The sequence below is a fragment of the Triplophysa rosa genome, linkage group LG2, assembly GCF_024868665.1.
Source record: "Triplophysa rosa linkage group LG2, Trosa_1v2, whole genome shotgun sequence".
In the NCBI taxonomy this organism is placed as follows: domain Eukaryota; kingdom Metazoa; phylum Chordata; class Actinopteri; order Cypriniformes; family Nemacheilidae; genus Triplophysa; species Triplophysa rosa.
Window position 1 is genome coordinate 2,132,086 of NC_079891.1, and position 18,474 is coordinate 2,150,559.

Below are 18,474 nucleotides of genomic sequence, written 5' to 3' on the forward strand. Positions count from 1 at the left end.
TTCTTCGCGGACATTTCGTCTCATCCTTTCCAGGACCAGTAGGTGGCAGTAGAGAATTCTGACGCCGAGAATTGAGAACACCGACGCCGAGCGACACACAAGATCACGTGGGACAAACATGGCGTCCTGCTGCAGGTTGCTCTTGCATCCTTTTCTGTGCCGTAAACCGGCATGTCTCGCCTTCAGCAGAAACGTCCAGATTATAGCCTCGACAGCAGAGAGTTTATATCCACCGATTCTGCCATCCCGGACCGCGAAAAGCAAGTCGGCGAAGCGACGTGTCTTGTTGGAGTTCTTCGAGCAGCTGCGCGCGTGCACGGCGCAGGAGAAGATCAGGGCGCTCACTCGCATACAGCGCGAGAAGTACGTGATTTATCCTCAGACGTTTGCTCTGAATGCGGACAGGTGGTATCAACACTACACCAAAACGGCATATGTCAGCGGCCTGCCCGAAAAAACCTTCGACAACGATGAATCCGTGTTGTCTGAGCTGCGGTCCGCCGTGTGTAACTCCATCTTACAAGAGCACTGGTACATGAAGAAAGGGAGAGCCTTTGCCCACAAAGAGCAAGAGCATTCTGTTGCTCCCTATTTAAGGAACATAGTGTGTGCTCTTAAAAATGTTTTGGCCAAAGAAAATCCCGTGCTTGGCCTGTCCAGTTTAGGTAAGTATGCAGTGCACAGGTTTCTCAAACCTTAAATTCAGTTTATTAAGGCGTGTAAGTAATGTTAAACTGTTATCACTACCAAGTTTATGAAACAGAAGCTTATTTTTTATTACAGAAATATAATCCAGGAAAGTTATTTTTAAAACCAGCTTAGTAATATGTTGTGTATGTATTATAATATATTAAGATTTCTTGCTTGCTTGCTTAATTAACTAGCCAGCTAACTTTAGCTTGCAATATAGTTTACTAGGCTAAGCCTATTTGGTTTATATTCATTTTTTCAATTTACCTTTATCTTGCTGTTTTTCTCTTCCTCGGTTTTCTTCCTTTTTCTTTTCTCTGCACTAGAAGGATATGTCCTTTTTTGTGACATTATTGAGTTGAAATTCGCGTTGTGTGTTTTTTTCATTGAATAATGCATTTTGTATCATTACCCATATCAATTGAAATATTATAGTCAAAAAAACGTTTTTTTTTTTTTCATGGAATATTTCAATGGATATGGGTAATGATACAAAATCTTGGGGGCCCCTGGTGGCCACGGGGGCCCTAAGCAGCCGCTTAGTTCGCTTATGCCTTGGGCCGGCTCTGGGTCCGACCCACGAGTATAAACGTACCTTTAGTGTGTTCAGGGTCTGGTTTTTTATGTACGTATAAGATGACCTCGGCGTGATGTTTTTGTTTGTAGATTTTGACCCTCAGGTCAACTTTTACTGGTTAAGGGGTGAAAGAACTATTCCGAGGGGTCACAGGAGTGGACGGGTCGAGCCCATGAGGTTTCAGATCGATGACAAACCTCACAGTCAGATAAGAATCTCTCAACAACTACCTGAGGTATGATGCCATACCGTTTGTTATCGCCGATGTCACTTACTTATGTTATTAGGAGCATTCGCATGTGTGTAATAGTGACCGTGATGTCATTTCCTGTAGTTTGTTCCTCTTGAGGCAGACATCTCCACTGAAGTTCCTGTCGTTCAATCAGCTCCGGACCTGCTCCCATTGTTCAGGAGACAGTATGACAACAACATCTTCGTAGGTTTGTCTGATCCCAAAAGTTTCGACTGTAAATTCTGATTGGCTCACAAATTCTCTGAAATGCAGATGTGTGGTCAGTCACTAAAGATGTGTTTTATTGCTTTGTTATTAACCGCCAGGTTCAATCATACGTCCATCAAGTTGCGCTGGAAATACGTGAATATTGTTTTTGCCCCACAGGTGCCAAACTGGAAGATCCCTGCTGCTACGGTCACACACAGTTTCACATGGTTCCCGATCGGTTTCGTAGGGACAAAATGAGCAAGAGGGGTCTTTCTGACCAGGTCGAGGTGACGCTGAGAGCTAACGGTATTGCTAGCCTGTTCGCGTGGACTGGGGCACAGGCTATGTATCAAGGTAGTTTTCAATTACTTTGACTCACGTGTTCCTTTGGGATAAAACTAAAAATGTATTTTGTGTCCCATCAGTTACCATAAATACTTCTTTTTTTTTTTAGGTTTTTGGAGTGAAGAAGACGTGAGCAGGCCTTTCGTGTCTCAGGCGGTCATTACAGACGGACAGTACTTCTCGTTTTTCTGCTATCAGCTCAACACTCTGGCTTTGACACAGAGATCTGACGGCAGCAATGTCAGAAAGAACCTGTGCTGGGGAACTGAAAGCATGCGCTTGTATGAGAGAGTCACAGATGGAGATGTAGTCGGCTGGAATGATGCTGTTCTCAGGCTGCTTGTTCGGTTTTTATTGAACAAGCCTTGACTTTGAAAGTGTAAAAATATAAGACGCTCTTGTTTGTTCTAAGTTTAATAAACTTAATATATGCCAGAATCGATCTTACTTGCATTATTCCGTTTTTTCCTTTCGTGTTTGAAAATTCAGTTTTTGGATATGGGTGCCCAAAAAACGGTATTAAAACAAAACTCCAAGGCTATTTGATAAACAGCCGCTAGATCACAAAAATATCTGTCGGTACCCATCTTAAATGTTGCTCTTTCATAACTCAGTCAACTTAGTCTCAGATGTGCCTCTTAAAATTGTTTAGTAGAAATAAAACTACTCATTTTTAATAAGAAAATTGGAAACAAATGAGGTGATTGTTGAAATACAAGAGTGTGGAGGTGTAAATGAATGTATAATAATCTGGATGTGGGTAAATTTGCTGAGAAATGTTTGAGTTCATATTGAGATCTTCAATAATATTGACTTTTGTTTGCAGACTTCACGATCCCTCGTCTGAGAGAAATTGAGGCATTAAAGAGATCGTATCTGTGATTTTTCTTAGGCATATGTTGATTTGTTAATCAAAATAAATCCCATAATTAGTTTATTATTTACTCAATGTCCAAACAACAGAATATACACCACAACTCAGAATACACAGACATTTAACATATAATTCATTTGCTTATTATTGCTTATGCTGGTAAGCCACAAGTAAAGCTGAAAGCTGAGTCTAAAAGAACATTCATCCTGATTCTTGAAATTCTCATTGTTCCAGTTTTCTTTGTCTTGTCGTGGTCTCCATCCCATTACTGTCGCTATGAGTCCTAGAACATACATTTGCAATATTATTGTCACTTTTTGCATCAAAGTTTAGCGCCAGGATTGTATCAATAATGTCTTCAGTCACTCAAGTCGTGAAATTATTTTTAAGCATACTTACAGTTTACTGGTCTGCTCAGGATACACATCATTCTCTGCAAATTGTCAAATCCTTGGTTAATTTTTACACCACCAGTCACTTTTTTTATTTTTGTGAGGGAAACGATTGAAACTGTGACATAATTTAAAAGTTACACAGTGACCAATAGTATTTATATTACTGTAATCAATACTTATTTAAAATGAAATGTTATATATTGCTGCTGTCCTTCTAAAACCTTGTATCTCCATCTCAACATTTTTTTTGCAATAAATCATCATTATTTGTCTTCTTTCATGTTTGTCACTGGGTGTTTTGTCACAGGCAAATATCTAACCAATAAAATGTATTTAAAGGTGCTTGTCGATTTTTACGCCACAGTATTTAATGATTTAATAAGTGTTGTTTTCCATTTCCTGAAGGACAGCGATGATATTTAAAGCAAAAGCGTAGATAACATCTTTCTGTACTCGCTGGAGCTCTATATGGCTCATGAAATATATCATGTATTTTACAGTGAAATATTGCAAGATCATCGTTCACCGTACCTGTCGTTGCAGTGTTGTGGTCTTGGCGTGTTTTGCATTTTTCCCAAACCAGAATCAGAGTGACCAGGACAATGACCTCCACCACGATGACCAGAAAGGGCTTGAGAGGCTCAAGGAAAGACAAGACCCTCAGCTCCACCTGAGACTCGATGGGTTTGATATCAAACTCAGCACTGCATATGTACACCCCAGCATCTGCCTCAGTCAAATTCAGTACAGACAGTTTGGTGACGTTTTTGTGTATAATGATATTGTACTTCAAAGGGCTGGCGGTGACGTTAATAAGATCCTGAGGAGACGAAAACAAAACCTATAATCTCATGTGTGCTTTATATATCGTGCAGTGTTTTATTAGTCATGCCATTATGTATGAATGATTATTACATAATGTCCCTTACAGCAGATAAGCATACTTTAAGTGTACTTTAATAGTTCTAATATTTGTAAGTGTACTTGATGTAGTATGTATACTACATCTACTAGTACTATACTTCTACTTGAGACTAATTGGCCTGATTTATAAAATTACACTTTTCAGAATACGTTAAGGCTGCGTCCAAATAGCCCCACTTGCGGTCTTTGCACTTGACCACTTGACTACTTTCATGACGTATTTCCTGTTTCTGGCCCAAGTGTGAAGATCCCAAGTGAGCATGTAGTATTTCTTACCCGTTGCGACACACTTAGCAAGTGCAAACATATAACGTTAATTAATGTGGTGTTTCTAAGTATGTGATAAAAATTCTTATTTTTTACTACGAAATTATATGTGATATCTAATTAATTATATAGTCAAGTCAAGTCAGATTTATTTGTATAGCGCTTTATTTGTATTGTATGAAAGCAGCTGTACCCAAAAAAGCAAAAACAAAAGAAAAACTCATGTTAGCCAAACATAGAATAAATAAAGATATAACCTTAAAAAGTATTTGTAAAACTCACGCCGGAAAGCTTTCCGCAACATCTCACGAGACCCGAGCAAAAAGTCTCATGATATATCCAGAACGTGATGCATGATGGGATACTTAGCCCTGAATACCGCGCGGAAGCGTGCGTTAAGGGCACTGCACTTTGGCGTTTTTGAGACTTTGCCCTCGAGTGGCCAAGACCGCAAGTGGGGGTATTTGGACGCAGCCTAATTGTAACAACAATAGTTGCCCTACTTTATGCAAGTACACTTATCACTAGTTTAGTAGTGCTTATGCAGCAACTATACTTGTAAGTCTTCTGTGAACTTCACATCGTACTTAGTTTATTGTTTATATCTTTATATAGTATACCAATATGTCCCTCTTTAGGTATTCATTCTTGTACTTTTTGTTTGAAGTAAATTTTGATCAAAAGATTGATAGATAGTTCTCGTATGAGATGTCGTCTTGCTGTTCACGCCGGATAAAGAAGGCGTGCAGACGGTTGCTCGTATACTTCCTCTTTGGTTTCCTGTTTTCAGTCTTTTCAGTCTGACTTTTCTGTCAGTATGGTACGTGTCATTTTAAGTGAATTGATCAAATAGTAGACTAAGAGTATTCTTATTTTTAGCTTAAAAAAGTATGTTAATAGCACACTTGAATCATTCTCTTTTGTAAGGGGTTGGAAACTCATTTCTTACCTTTTCAGTGTTATTCACCTTGTACCAGCTCCAGGTCTTCGGTATATGTTTAAGTGTACACTTGAGTGCAACTGTATCTCCAGTGTAGCTCACTATAGGTTTGTCTCGCTTGTCTTTCATTACCGGAACTGAAAGAAAGCCAAACGTACTGGATTAACACCTCAAAATGGTGACATTGAGTCATGAAACAATACATGCAATGCATGAAAATATTTGATAAACAATTGTATATCGCACGTAAGCGTACCATCAAAAACAAATGTCACTTGTGCATCATTTTCTCGGAAGACACATGAATAATTTCCCACATCTGCGGCCTGTATGCTGAAAAAACAACAGCACCAAGTCATTCTTGTCATGTTGAATTGGTATAGAGATAAAAAATTTAAATTCTGCCTTAATTTGTTCACCCTCATGTCAATCATGACTCTTTCTTCTGTGGAACACAAAGGAAGATATTTTGAGAAATGTCTCAGGGGTTTTGTATCCATACAATGGAGGTCAATGGGGTTCAGTGTAGTAGAGAAGCGTATTCATTGAGGTGGGCAACAGCAGCAACACCTTCTGTCCTGGTTCGAACTGGCGCATTCTGGCATGATGGTCATACCATCGTTTCTGTGCCTTCTGTGCTTCTTGGAGATTCACCTTTGCCTGTTCTCTGTGTGTCTTCCAGGATAAACCGCACAATGCTTCTCTCCTCCGATGATACATTTGGCTTTGTCCAGGTCTTTTTCAGAACGTCCAGTAGTCCTTGTACTTGCCAGCCGTACAGGAGTTCAAATGGTACAACCGGACTTTTAAACAATAAACACTTAAAAAGTAAACAAAAAAAACCCGTTTAAACTCAACGTTTAGACAATAAACATTAAGCATGACAAACGAGTATGTGTGATATGGCTCGTAAGCATTGACAGATAGAGGATATGGAATATGAATGTCTGACCAAGCGCCATTGGAATTGCGTGTGCACCCACTCCTCCTATAGCGGTGTTAACAGGAAAGGGAAATGCGAGTGTGAATGTGTGTGTGTGTGTGTGTGTTGCCAGCGGTGAAGAAGATCACTTCTTCACACCAACATTCTTCAAAATATCTTCACTTGTGTTCTGCAGAAGAAAGTCATACAGGTTTGAAACAACACGAACGTGAATAATTGACTAAAGAATTTTCATTTTGAAGGTGAACTGTCCCTTTAACAATTCAGGAAATGTGCTTTGTTCGTAATTCAAGAGGTTGGATAAGTTGTTTTTATTGAAACAGACACACTTACGTCTTTTTGAAGATATACTGATCATTGTTTCTATTTACAGTTTCCTTTGAGTTTTCAATTTCTTGTCCATCTTTTGTCCAGTAACCAGTGACGGACGGGGGATTATTTGGTATGTCACTCAAGTTACATAAAAGTTCAATGGTTTGGGGTGACAGGACTGCAGGTTCTTCAATGACTTTGACATGACTTTGACCTGAGTGTCGAGAAAGTGGTTTATTGTCTTCAGTCATTTCATCAGTTATTATTGCATCACAAGATGGTGGTGACCACATGTGCAGAGTTTTGCATGCTGTGTGCTGCTATTGCTTGAAAAGATATGGCGGGGTAGTACGTACCTCTGGACAAATCTTTCCGAATTGTTATTACAGGATTCAATTCTGGCAAGGAGGTTGTCTCTGTAAAAAAGAGCCATTTTCTGCTGTTTCATTTGATTTGATTAATGTTTTAATCTAAAATACTGCATTACTGTTTCAAATGAAATCTTGGTTAAAATAATGATTATATCCCTACATATATCCTATCCCTCAGAACATGAACAGATCAATGGAAACTGAACTGGATCAAACAGGCAACAAGGTCATGATGTCAAAGCTGCAGAACAATTCAGAACATGCAAGACGAATAACAAAACAACACACCTGAATGTATCGTGTCACAGTAGAGGAGAAGGAAGATGATGTGTATGACATTAGCCATGGAGAAGAGCGGAGCGTCCCAGCAGCTCTGCTGTGTGCGAGCGAGGCGTGGCATCTTTTCTTCAGAAGCCAGTCCCAGGAGACACCGGTTCCCCTCCCCTCAGCCAACCGTCTCTCTTTACTGCAGTCATGGTGACCCGGCGGGGCTAGCGTTCGCTTTCAGCTTCCTGCTTTAAATGAGTCATGAGTGTCAGGAGGCGGCAGCAGCCCTGCCTGATCAAATGATGGCACATCTTGCAGTATAACCCAGTGCTGAGGAGGAGCAGACACAGTGACGTCTGATTCACAACCTCACCACAGAGACATAAAGGAACGTTTTTAAATGCTCTTGTCCCGAATGATTGCTGTACTCGACTCCTGTTCAACCCTGTTATGCTGTGACATTTGGCACTTTCTGATATGAAGTGACACCCGAATGACTCGTACTCTAGTTTTTTTTGTTTACACACATATTTTAGCCTTGTTAAGGTCAATAGGTCAACTAAATGATGTGGTGCCATAAGCAAGACGACTAAAGTTTACTAATAGTTTAACCGGACCTATTAAAACATGTAATGTAATATGTTAATAAATGACTAATTTAACCAAATATTATTTGAAAAACATAACAAAAATTAAATAAATAAAAATGCTGCCTTACTATTATTGTTGTTAATAATAATAATAAACTTAATTATAAATTAAGTTGAGGCACTAAAATTATTAAAGGAAGATAAATAAGAACTAAACTAAAACAACAATACTAAAATAAATGAAATGGCAATATAAAAAAGAATCAACTAAATATTAACGTGACAAAAGCACACAGAAATGCTAAAAATGTAATTCTCTAAAATTTAATTAAAAAAAATTCTCTTAAAAACTTAAATTCACATTAGAACTAAAATTATAAAAAGAAATCATAATTTAGGTATATTAATTAAGTTACAATAAAATTAAAAACAAACTAATAACTGCTTTTTATATTTATTTTCAACCCTGTTTCATTCATTTTGTTTGGAACGTTTTTGAACATTCCACATTTTCATTTGTTTAGCAGTTTATATTAATCATATTATACAGATGATCTTATATCTATAATTAATATTAACATTAAAAGTACATCAATTCCAGAGTGATTTTGACAGGATGGAAATGTAACACTTAAAAAGTTTGCTTTACTGTAGATACAACCACTTATTAAGGAGTGGGGGTGTGAGATAAAAAATTGGCCATTTCAAATATATGTGTGTTTGTGTTTGTGGTTGAAAGAGGGGGCGCATTCCCCATTGGTGGTCCCTCTGTGTCTTATGACATCCCCTAATACATCAGGCTTGAAAAAGGAAAATATGTGAAGTAACCTAAACAATTTCCAAATGTTATAAATCTTTCTTCTAATAATTCTAATGAAGAGCTCAGAAAAGCTGATTAAATTGGGCTTTTTTGACCGGGGTCATTCTGAGGATGTTCTCTGTGATGCAACTTGACCGCAGGGTTGTCATGCAGAAAAGCCTCTCATTGGATTTAATCTGACCAATCCTGTGGCAAGAGTGAAAAAAGGAAAGGAGAATTTCTCTCTGTTGAAAAGATTATCAGGTCACATCCAGAAGAAGCCAAACCAACGGGCAAAATGGCTCACGATGGGATGTCTAGAGAGGAATATGAGGAATACCAGAAGCAGATGGTGGAGGAGAAGTACGTTTGAATTTCATTTCCAAATCCACTAACAAAAGAACTCCATAGCACTATAGTAGTGTGCGTGCGTTTCTAGCAGCTGTTAAATGACGTCTGCTATAGAAAACACCTGCCTAGTATGAAAAAAGAACTCTTATTTAACAGGCATTTAACATAAAAGTTGTGGACACACAGATAAATAAGAGTGGAGATGTTGTATATGTCATGTAGCCTGATAATCTGCCATTTTGTGTTATAATTCTTAATTTCTGTTTCTGTATTATTTTCTATTTGTATATCTTGTTTCTCCTCTACATCGCTTGGGACAAGGATGGAGAGAGATGCAGAATTTGCAACTAAAAAAGCAGAGAGGGCTTGTCTGAGGACATGTTTGAGAGACAAATACAGACTTCCGAAGGTAAGAGATCACTGTAATGCTTCATTTAGTAACAAATGTCCTTCGAGTGTCTTTAAGCAGCACATGAATAGCATCAACTGGTCGAGAAGGTTCAGATAGCAGGTGTGTGCCATTTGCCAATGCGTGAGATCCGCTTTTGGAGTGATTTTGCCAAGAGATTAACTCATAAAATAGTGGACTTAGTCTGGATTTACATGGCTTACAGTCTCAAGTTCTTGAGTGAACTCTAACAGTAAATGTAATTTTGATGCTATAATCATTTCATGATGATTCACATCTGTTTTAGTGAAAATACATGAATAACAAATGGTATAATGCCATGATGATGACAGTGAACATGAAATCAAACAACTATTGGCGGTATTTTATCACTTAAATATGAAAATAAAATATAATACATCACATACTTTGATACTTAAATCTATGAAATAACATGAAAGCATAATAAAAAAAAGTTTGATTTTTATCCCGTTTTTTATTTTCTTTCCTAGTTATTTGTTCGTGTGGAAGAGTTGTTTTGTTATTTTTAATTGAATTTTTTTGTATTTTGAATGAACTCATATTGTCCGATTTTTATATATAAATTAGGGCTGTCAAACGATTAATCTCGATTAATCGCATGCAGATCACATCACATAATACATGTCTATGTACTGTGGATGTTAATTTTGTATTTATAAACACAAAATCATACACATACATGTATATATATTTAGAAAATATTTAGATGTATTTATGTATATTTATCAATAATTGAAATTATATATAAACATTTATTAATTTATATATTTGTCTTAAATATATGCGTGTATGTGTTTATAAATACAAAATAAATATGCACAGTACACAAACATATATATATATACAGTATATATATACATTTTTATATTCACTAGTAATTTTTATGATTTTGCTTTTGTTGTTTAATTATTTACTTCTTTAATATTCCTATTTAGTTTTGATTCATTTTTATTTTTCATTGATTTCAGTTTTTCAAAAATAATTTAGGCCTATATTTCAATCGATTTCAATGATCAGAATTGTTTTAATGGTTTTAAGTGTAAATGTACTAGCTTTTATATACTGTAGAAAAAGAAGTGTTTGATTGGTTCTCCTCAGAGTGAACAGGATGACATCACGACCCAGCAGGCTGGAGATGATGTTGATGTGCCGGAGGAGCTGATAAAGATGGTGGATGGAGACGCTCCACAGGAGGAGGAGAAAGAGTCCATCATGCAGAATCTTCAGAACATGGACGTGGATCAGCTGAAGGAAAAAGCTCAGGCCACGTTCGTGGAGATGAAATCCAAGGCTGAGGAGAAATGCACTGTTGTGTGATGTGTCGATGATTTCATATTCTGAGAGATGTGGGAAACTCAGTGCTAATTCATCATTTGGTTTCACCTTATTTTTCTTTGTTTTAAATGAAACTATCAAATGATTATCTACAGTATTGATTTAATTTAACGAGTAAATGTAAATGATGAAGGCTTCTTGACCATGAGTGACCATTATGGACACAGACCGTGACACGTGTTTTATGGATTATTTATTTGAAAAATAAAGGTTATTTATTTTTATAAATGTCTGTCCTCAAATTTGATGTCTGTTATAAGAATGTGTTTGTCAGTATACGATGAGGTGATACATTAAAGAATTTCACAACAACAACAACAACAAACTAACAAAAATAGGTGGTCCATGTTATTTAAAGCATCAGTTTTGCTTTGATGCCAAGAATGGAAACACTTTAAAACTGTCGATCTTCAGCCTCGCCTACATCAACAGGGACGATTGTAGAACTGCAAACTACTCATGAAGTCATTCTGCATGTCCTCCATGTCGTCAGTGGTCTCGATAGGAATACTCTGCGGGGTCAAAGGTGAACTTGGCACATTCTCGCACATATATGTATGATCCCCATGCGTTGGAACGCCCAAGTGGTACCCGTGACCCCCCGCAGCCCCGAACAGAGGCTCGCAGACGTTGAGATATGGGTTGGCGCGATGCTGAGGGGAACAGAGGCTCGGGCTGTGGAAGCGGCGGTCAGACGCGGGGCTGTGGCTCGGGCTGGTCGAGGGGCTGTGGGGCATCAGACACGTCTGCTGGCAGCTGTTCTTCCGAGCGGGTCGATTCAGATCCAGTTTGGCAGTGAGGGGCTTGCCGATGTTAACGTCCATGTTCCACTGGACCACGTCTTCCAGGGATTTAAACTGGACTTGGAGACAAACCGTGAATGCGAGGTCGTCCTGTGAAGTAATGTGATATTTATCATGAATCAGATTCAGTATGGGAAGAATACACTTTCTCGACTCGTGTAAGGGTTTTGAGGAGGACTGGCGTTACCCTGAGCTTCTGTATTGAGCCGAGTCGGGTGTAGAGACAGTGCTGTGGAAGACTGCCTGATAATAAAAAGCTTCCCGTCGCCTCAACAGTCTCCTTATTCATCAGCTTGGGATCTACATCCAGCTCCTTTAATTTGAGATGATAGAGAATGTTAATGCACGCTCCTCCTCCATGTTTTGCTGTGGTTTAAATCTTCAATAAAAGCATTATGGAATAGATATTACCGTTTAAATGTTTATTTGCAAAAAGAAAAATACATTAAGAAACAAACATTTATCTATGTAACAACATCATTCTTTCATTTCTTCCATATTATAGAACGAAAACTAAACAATAAAATTGCTGAATATTACAACTGTTATTGTGAATTATGTTATGACAAAAAAATCCAAAATGAATCAAAACTACTTCATACATGTTATCATCTTTAGCGTAGACAATTCTATTCAAAGTCCTCCATTTAAAAACATGATTTCAATCATATTTTTGTTTTGTAATGAGCTCTGACAACCCTAACTAATTTGAAACATTTTGATATTTAAAGTCCCTGTGAAATTAAAAATTACAATTCTTGTTTTTTCATGAAACATTGCAGCGTCTATAGTAAATAGCTTATCAATGTGGGTCATTTTCTTTTAAAATTCATGTACTCTCATAATCTTCAGTTAAAATCTGAAAATGCACTTCCGCCCTGAAATGACTGCTTGGACGGAGCATCCGTTAACTCCGCCCCTTCAGCTGTCAGTCTGCTGCCAGTTTCATTTCAAAATTAATGCAACGTAATTGTAATGTTTTTACACATCCAATCAGTTCGGGAGGAAAAATGCAAGCCACGCCCACTCATTTTCTCCTTTGAAACTCCTTTTCACTCGGAAACGTGTCAGAATACGCAAGTAAAAACGATCGCAACTTCCGGTTCACGGGGACTTTAGAAGATTTTTAAGATCATGAAAAACATTCGGTCGAGTGACCCTAAACGTTTGAATGATGGTGGATATTTGCGACCATGACTGAAATGAAAAAAGTCCTCTCACCAGCGGGAGGTTAGTTATGTGCGCCTGACACGACAGCATCTCCTCGGGCTTGTTCACAATGCTGGTGTAGATGACCAGCACGTTGGAGAACTCGGCAGCAAAATCCATTTTAATCTGAACGCCACAATCATAATCCAAAACTTTACTCTCTGGAAGTTCTGCGTTAAAACACAAAGGCAAAAAGACAATGCTAATTCGTTAACCCAGAAGAATCGTATAGACAGTTTTAAAGCAACAACGTTAACAAACGTTACTGCTTATGCACGCTTTTGTGGCCCGAACCTAATTTCTGGTACACATCCGCAAAGAAAAGAGTCGATGTAGATTGTTTCTGATAACAAGCAACAGAAATAACAAGTAAATGACAATAGCTAGCAAGTTAAAAGTAGCATTATTTTGGGTTACCGGCAGAAGAATCGTTTCTTGGCTAAAATGAAATGCGACAAAGTTACACGACCCATTCAACAAATCGTTTATTTCATAATTAATAAATTGTAAATTAATAAAAATAATGAATTATTATACAATTAAATATTAATGTCAATGAATATAAATAAATAGCCAGACCGATCAACAAACACAGACCGGAAGTTAACCTCGGGCCAGACGCTTGCGTCCGATGAATCTGTCTATAATTCTAACAATGGCAGGTAGTTGATGTTACCGTGTGCTTTAATCCAGTGCAGATCGTGTGCCTGACCCGGGTGGGAATATTCTCCAGGACAGATAGAATCGGCGAGGGAGCGTCTCTCTGACAGACTGCTGCGGATCTCCAGAGCCTGTTTACCCTTTGTGGGGTCAAACTGACCCATATCTATTGTGTTACAATCGAGCACAAACAGATGTCTACTCTTGCACTTTTCAATCAGTCAAATATACCTGGATGTAAAACTAAAAAAGTGATATTGTCTGAAACGGTTTGGCTTTAAAATGTCGAGGCTCCCTCACCTTCAGCCACTCTGTCCAGAAGAACAGTTATCTTTTGGTCCTCTAGGAGGCGTCCCTTCAGGAATTTGATAAACACTCCATTGGTGAATCCACTGGAACTCAATTCAAAAGCTTCAGCGTCTTGGCACCTACACAAAAATCATTTATTAAAGCAGACAATCAGTCCAAGACAAAAAAGACAAGCGTATTCATACTTAAAGGGATAGTTGATCCATAAATTAAAATTCTGTCATCAGTTACTCGAGTTGTTCCAAACTTGTATACATTTCTATGTTCTGTTGAACACCAAGAAAGATATTTGGAAGAATGTTAGCAACTCGCATTTCTGACCCCCATCGTAGGAAAAATGAAAAAGGTACTCAAAGGTGCCCCAGAACGGTCCTCAACACATCTTCTATTGTGTTCAACAGAACAAATGACACAATCATTCTAATTTCCTGTGGTAGTCAATGGAGCTTCCGAACTAACGCTCTTCCAAATATCTTTCTTTGTGTTCAACCGAACCCCCCCAAAAAATGATACAGGTTAGGAACAACTAGAGGGAGAGTCTACTTTAAACTGTCCCTTTAAAAAAACTGTTACTCACGTTGCATATCCAAACACAATATTGGCAGTGACCTTGAGCATGACGTTTGGCATGACGTCATCGTGAAAATTTCTGAAACGATAAAGGATGCTTGTTTTAGCCAGATTCCAGCGCCTGACCAGCAGAAGCCTGGCAACTGATTCCATATGAGTTGCATTTGACCTTTTCCTGCACATATCCAGGAGGAAAACGTTGAGTCCGGTTTCTTTCTCCTGCATCAGTTTCAGGATGCTCTGGACACAGAGGCAGTTGGCAGAATGGTACGGATTCGGGGCGTCCACAGGCACCATGAAACTGTGCCCGAAGTTTTCGTAACCGTGTCCGGCGTAATACAACAGACCTAAAGAGAAGCAATTGACGGACTAACTTCATTCCAGTTCACCCCAAAATACCATTTTCATTCCCTTCAAAGAACGTTTTCTGTGATGCTGCTTTGAAACTACACTACCATAGACTCCTTTATGAAGCAGAGACAGGAACTCCTCCACAGCGTTCCTCATCTCAGACTCCGTCAGATCCAGCAGCGACACCACTTTAAAGTTCAGCTGACGCAGCAGATTGGTGAGGTCATACACGTCCACCATCGGAGCCTTCAGCTGTGGATGGTTTCGATATGTGAGGTTACCCATCAGAAGAGCCACTTTGTCCGTAGCTGTTGAGAGAAGCCACGTGTTCACCGAGATGCCTTCAGACATCATATTATACATCAGGAATGCTTCTGATCAACTCACCGTAAGGTTTTTCAAGACTGTAATCTGAGGAAGAAAACCACAATGAGTCGATTGTGTTTTTCGGTATATGCAGAGATCTTCAAAAATAGCTACGATGGAAACAGAAGAACTTACACTGGTCGTTGGTCAAAAAATCGTCTGAAAAATCGAAGAGAAACAAATTTACTGCCATTTTATTCTCCCCGTTTAAGAAATGATCCATGTTTGATCGCAATCTCACATGTCCAACATTTATTCATGCAGACAATCACCATTAAAGATCAGATCGAAGTTGTGACCTTCACCAGATCGTTCAGTGAGACTAGTCAAGAGAGAAAGCCAAAGGCATTGAATACAAATCAAGCCCATTCGTCTGCTTGGAACGGCGGTCCCAATCTGAAACCTTCCACCACACAGTTTTTCTTTCATGCATTAATCGGTTTGAAGTCCCCAGACGTACGAGAGACGTGCCGATTCATCTACCTTCAGAGCATTCCGTCGCTTCTGAGATATGAATCGCTATCTGTGGCTGTTTCATTTCAGAATGGCAAGGACTTTCTTGATGAGGAAACAGAATTTGAACAGCTCAGCCCCACGTGTTTCTGTTATTTTAACGGAACACGTTTCATAAAAGTTTTAAGGAAGCGCTCACCCAATACATGAACCTTCTCTGGTCATTTCCTAACCCTCACACCATCCCACTTTTATGTGAATTTGTTACTTCTGTTGAACACAAACCAATCGTTTTATTTCGAAAACGCTGCGAAATGTCGAAGCGCCAAACATCCACCATTAAAGTTTAGCAAATACCTCCAGTGGCTTCATAAATGTCTTCTTAAGCAAAACAGTACGTTTGTAAGTGAAAATTGGGCGTATTTAGCATTCGATACATTGCGTATCCGTGGTAACAGACAGGACACGCGGTACGTTCAAATACGCATGATTTGTCGATAAAGTTGAACCTCTCTGGTTCTTGTGTCTTGTGACCAAGCTGTGACGAGAACAATGAAATTTAAGGTTATCAATGTTTTCCTTCACTATTTTGGCATAGGGTTATTATAACACGTCAACATTTTTAAATAAAATGATTCGTTTTTGTTCAGCTGAAGAAAGCAAGTCATACTGTAGCAATAGCCAACACTAAATCGATGCCCAAAATCATTTGGATATTAAGTCAAGCTCATGTTCTGTGAAGGCATTTGGTCAATTTCCTACCGTAAATATATCAAAACGTTATTTTTGTGTGTGGATGCCGTAAAACCGCGAACAAAAATGGCGGGAGACACGCCTACAAACTTCGCTCGCCGCTGCCCGCTCTTTGGGAATGACCCACTCAAGTTTGGTAGAGCTGTTCAGCTTTCATGTTCATCGACTCTCCACAACGTCATTACAGCGGTAAGCCAACGGAGAGCATTAAAACAAACCTGATTTTTATTAGCAACGGCCTGCTACAGCGTCTCTGATGGACAACGTCAAAGACAATTTTCTCGATTTTTTGCGCTTTTAGATTCCAGATTTTCATATGGTCGTATCTCGGCCAAATGTTGTCCTACCCTAACAAACCATTCATCAATGGAAAGCTTAATCATCATGTATAAATTTCGAAAAATTGACTGGTTTTGTGGTCCAGGGTCAAATACACACCTGAGATGGCATGAGGGCGAATAAATGAAGAATATTCATATCTGGGTGAACTATTTGTGTAATAAAATTCTCTCAAAAACCGAGTTATCCGTTCGAGTTACTCTAACCAATGAATAAATACAAAGCAGAAAACATCTTTCATACCGATAATAACGTCAACTTCATTGCTCCATGTACGTTCACTGCTGCAACAGATCTCACAGCGATATCTCCCCTGGTGCTCTGCCGTCAAATACTGAACCTACAGTAAAACAGCAAAACAAATAATTCAATCTTTTTACTTCTAACAGATCTTGAACAAGCAATTCACAGTCACCCATCGAAATGTAATATGTACACATACATCTCAAAAGCGAGATATAATCCACAAAAGCAAACATTCATTCTCTTTAGTTTCATCTTACGTTGTATTTCCTCTTGGTGGCTTTTTTGATTGGCGCTCCATTTCTGTACCATTGATATTGTGGTAGGGGTCTGCCAATAGCGCCACACTCCAGAAAGAGCGAATCTCCCACCAGAAGCCTTTGAGGTTGAGGCTGAATGAGAACCCTTGGCCTGCCCTCCGATGGCAGAGATACTAAACCTGAACCAGAAAACCAAACGCATTTGACATTTTATTAAACGCTCCAAAACATACAACAACTCTATGAGACTTGTCATGTTGAACAGGAATATTTTACCATATCTTGGTGGAACATCAAGGACGTCTACTTGGGCCCAGTGACTGAACTCACATGAGTTTCCACAGTTGACTCTACAGATGTAAAACCCCGCGTCTTTGAGCTGAACCGGACTGAACACCAGATCAGGGGAGGAGCTATGAGGTACCTGTTAGAACCATGACAGGATGACACGATTGATTGATTGTTTCTCTGTTTATACTTATATGTTTCTACACACCTCCTCTGTTTTTCTAAACCATTGGAATTGCACGTGTGAAGAGCCGACAGCGTAACAGCTGAGACGGAGGTTGTGTCCGGCAATGACCGCCACCGACTGCGGGTGGACAAGGATTTGAATACCTGATGGGACAAAGTCAGATGTAGAGTAAAATAACAACTTTTATAATCTCTGAAACTGGAGCATGTAAACAAGTAATTTATGACGAGCCCTGTGATGTGATATCAATCCTTAACTTATTTCAAATAATATATATTTGAAAAACTTAAACTAAATGCAAAGTAGAAATGTTGCCTAAGCATTTAATTTTGTAAAGGCACTATCATTTTTAAGTGGAAATAAATTCAAACTAAACCAAAACTTAAATAAAATAGGGCTGTAAAGCGATTAATTGCGATTAATCGCATCCAGAATAAAAGTTTGTGTTTACATAATATATGTCTGTGCACTGTGCACATCAATTTTGTATTTATAAACACATACACACACGTCTATATAATTTATATCATAAATGCAACATTAATATGCACAGTACACACAGACATATATTGTATAAACACAAACTTTTATTTGGATGCGATTAATCGTTTGACAGCCCTAAAATAAAAATATATTAAACATCACTAACAATATTAAAATACACAAGTAAATAATAACATGACAAAAAAAAATTAACAAAAATGTAACTCAAAAAGTATATATATATATATAAATCAACATGACTAACATTTTAAAATAAAAATAATAATAAAAAATATTAAAATAAGCATGAATAAATTCATATATATATATATATATATTATAATATTA

General features: G+C 38.3%; 4 protein-coding genes across 7 annotated transcripts in view; 2 read left to right on the forward strand and 2 right to left on the reverse strand.

The window, feature by feature from the left end:
* On the forward strand, positions 1-2,496 carry mrps30 (mitochondrial ribosomal protein S30). Its single transcript, XM_057325362.1, has 5 exons — positions 1-665; positions 1,357-1,502; positions 1,602-1,707; positions 1,887-2,063; positions 2,164-2,496. Exons 1-5 carry the CDS (start codon positions 119-121, stop codon positions 2,421-2,423), a joined length of 1,236 nt encoding a protein of 411 aa, XP_057181345.1. The 5' UTR covers positions 1-118; the 3' UTR covers positions 2,424-2,496.
* Positions 2,497-2,618: 122 nt separating this feature from the next.
* On the reverse strand, positions 2,619-7,727 carry emb (embigin). The gene is made up of 8 exons (XM_057325371.1): positions 7,369-7,727; positions 7,066-7,125; positions 6,731-6,923; positions 5,711-5,787; positions 5,464-5,591; positions 3,855-4,143; positions 3,328-3,361; positions 2,619-3,211 (listed from the first exon to the last, which is right to left on the reverse strand). The coding sequence occupies exons 1-8, from the start codon at positions 7,478-7,480 to the stop codon at positions 3,151-3,153; spliced, it is 954 nt and encodes a 317-aa protein (XP_057181354.1). The 5' UTR covers positions 7,481-7,727; the 3' UTR covers positions 2,619-3,150.
* An 865-nt stretch (positions 7,728-8,592) lies between these two features.
* Positions 8,593-10,869, forward strand: cplx4b (complexin 4b). The gene is made up of 3 exons (XM_057325097.1): positions 8,593-9,099; positions 9,409-9,496; positions 10,616-10,869. Exons 1-3 carry the CDS (start codon positions 9,035-9,037, stop codon positions 10,832-10,834), a joined length of 372 nt encoding a protein of 123 aa, XP_057181080.1. The 5' UTR covers positions 8,593-9,034; the 3' UTR covers positions 10,835-10,869.
* A 162-nt stretch (positions 10,870-11,031) lies between these two features.
* Positions 11,032-18,474, reverse strand: part of malt1 (MALT paracaspase 1) — an 11,564-nt gene continuing 4,121 nt past the window's right edge. For 2 of the 4 annotated variants that reach the window (XM_057325060.1, XM_057325070.1), the window contains exons 4-18: positions 17,665-17,786; positions 17,445-17,592; positions 17,169-17,347; positions 16,909-17,005; positions 15,604-15,678; positions 15,256-15,279; positions 15,142-15,165; positions 14,859-15,062; positions 14,573-14,750; positions 14,411-14,482; positions 13,825-13,952; positions 13,541-13,690; positions 12,877-13,034; positions 11,843-11,968; positions 11,032-11,745 (exon numbers count right to left, since the gene is read on the reverse strand). In XM_057325060.1, coding sequence (XP_057181043.1) covers positions 11,278-11,745; positions 11,843-11,968; positions 12,877-13,034; positions 13,541-13,690; positions 13,825-13,952; positions 14,411-14,482; positions 14,573-14,750; positions 14,859-15,062; positions 15,142-15,165; positions 15,256-15,279; positions 15,604-15,678; positions 16,909-17,005; positions 17,169-17,347; positions 17,445-17,592; positions 17,665-17,786 — 2,153 coding nt within the window. In that variant the 3' untranslated portion in view covers positions 11,032-11,277. The remainder of the gene's footprint in view (positions 11,746-11,842; positions 11,969-12,876; positions 13,035-13,540; positions 13,691-13,824; positions 13,953-14,410; positions 14,483-14,572; positions 14,751-14,858; positions 15,063-15,141; positions 15,166-15,255; positions 15,280-15,603; positions 15,679-16,908; positions 17,006-17,168; positions 17,348-17,444; positions 17,593-17,664; positions 17,787-18,474) is intronic. The other 2 variants (XM_057325079.1, XM_057325087.1) reach the window with 2 other exon arrangements.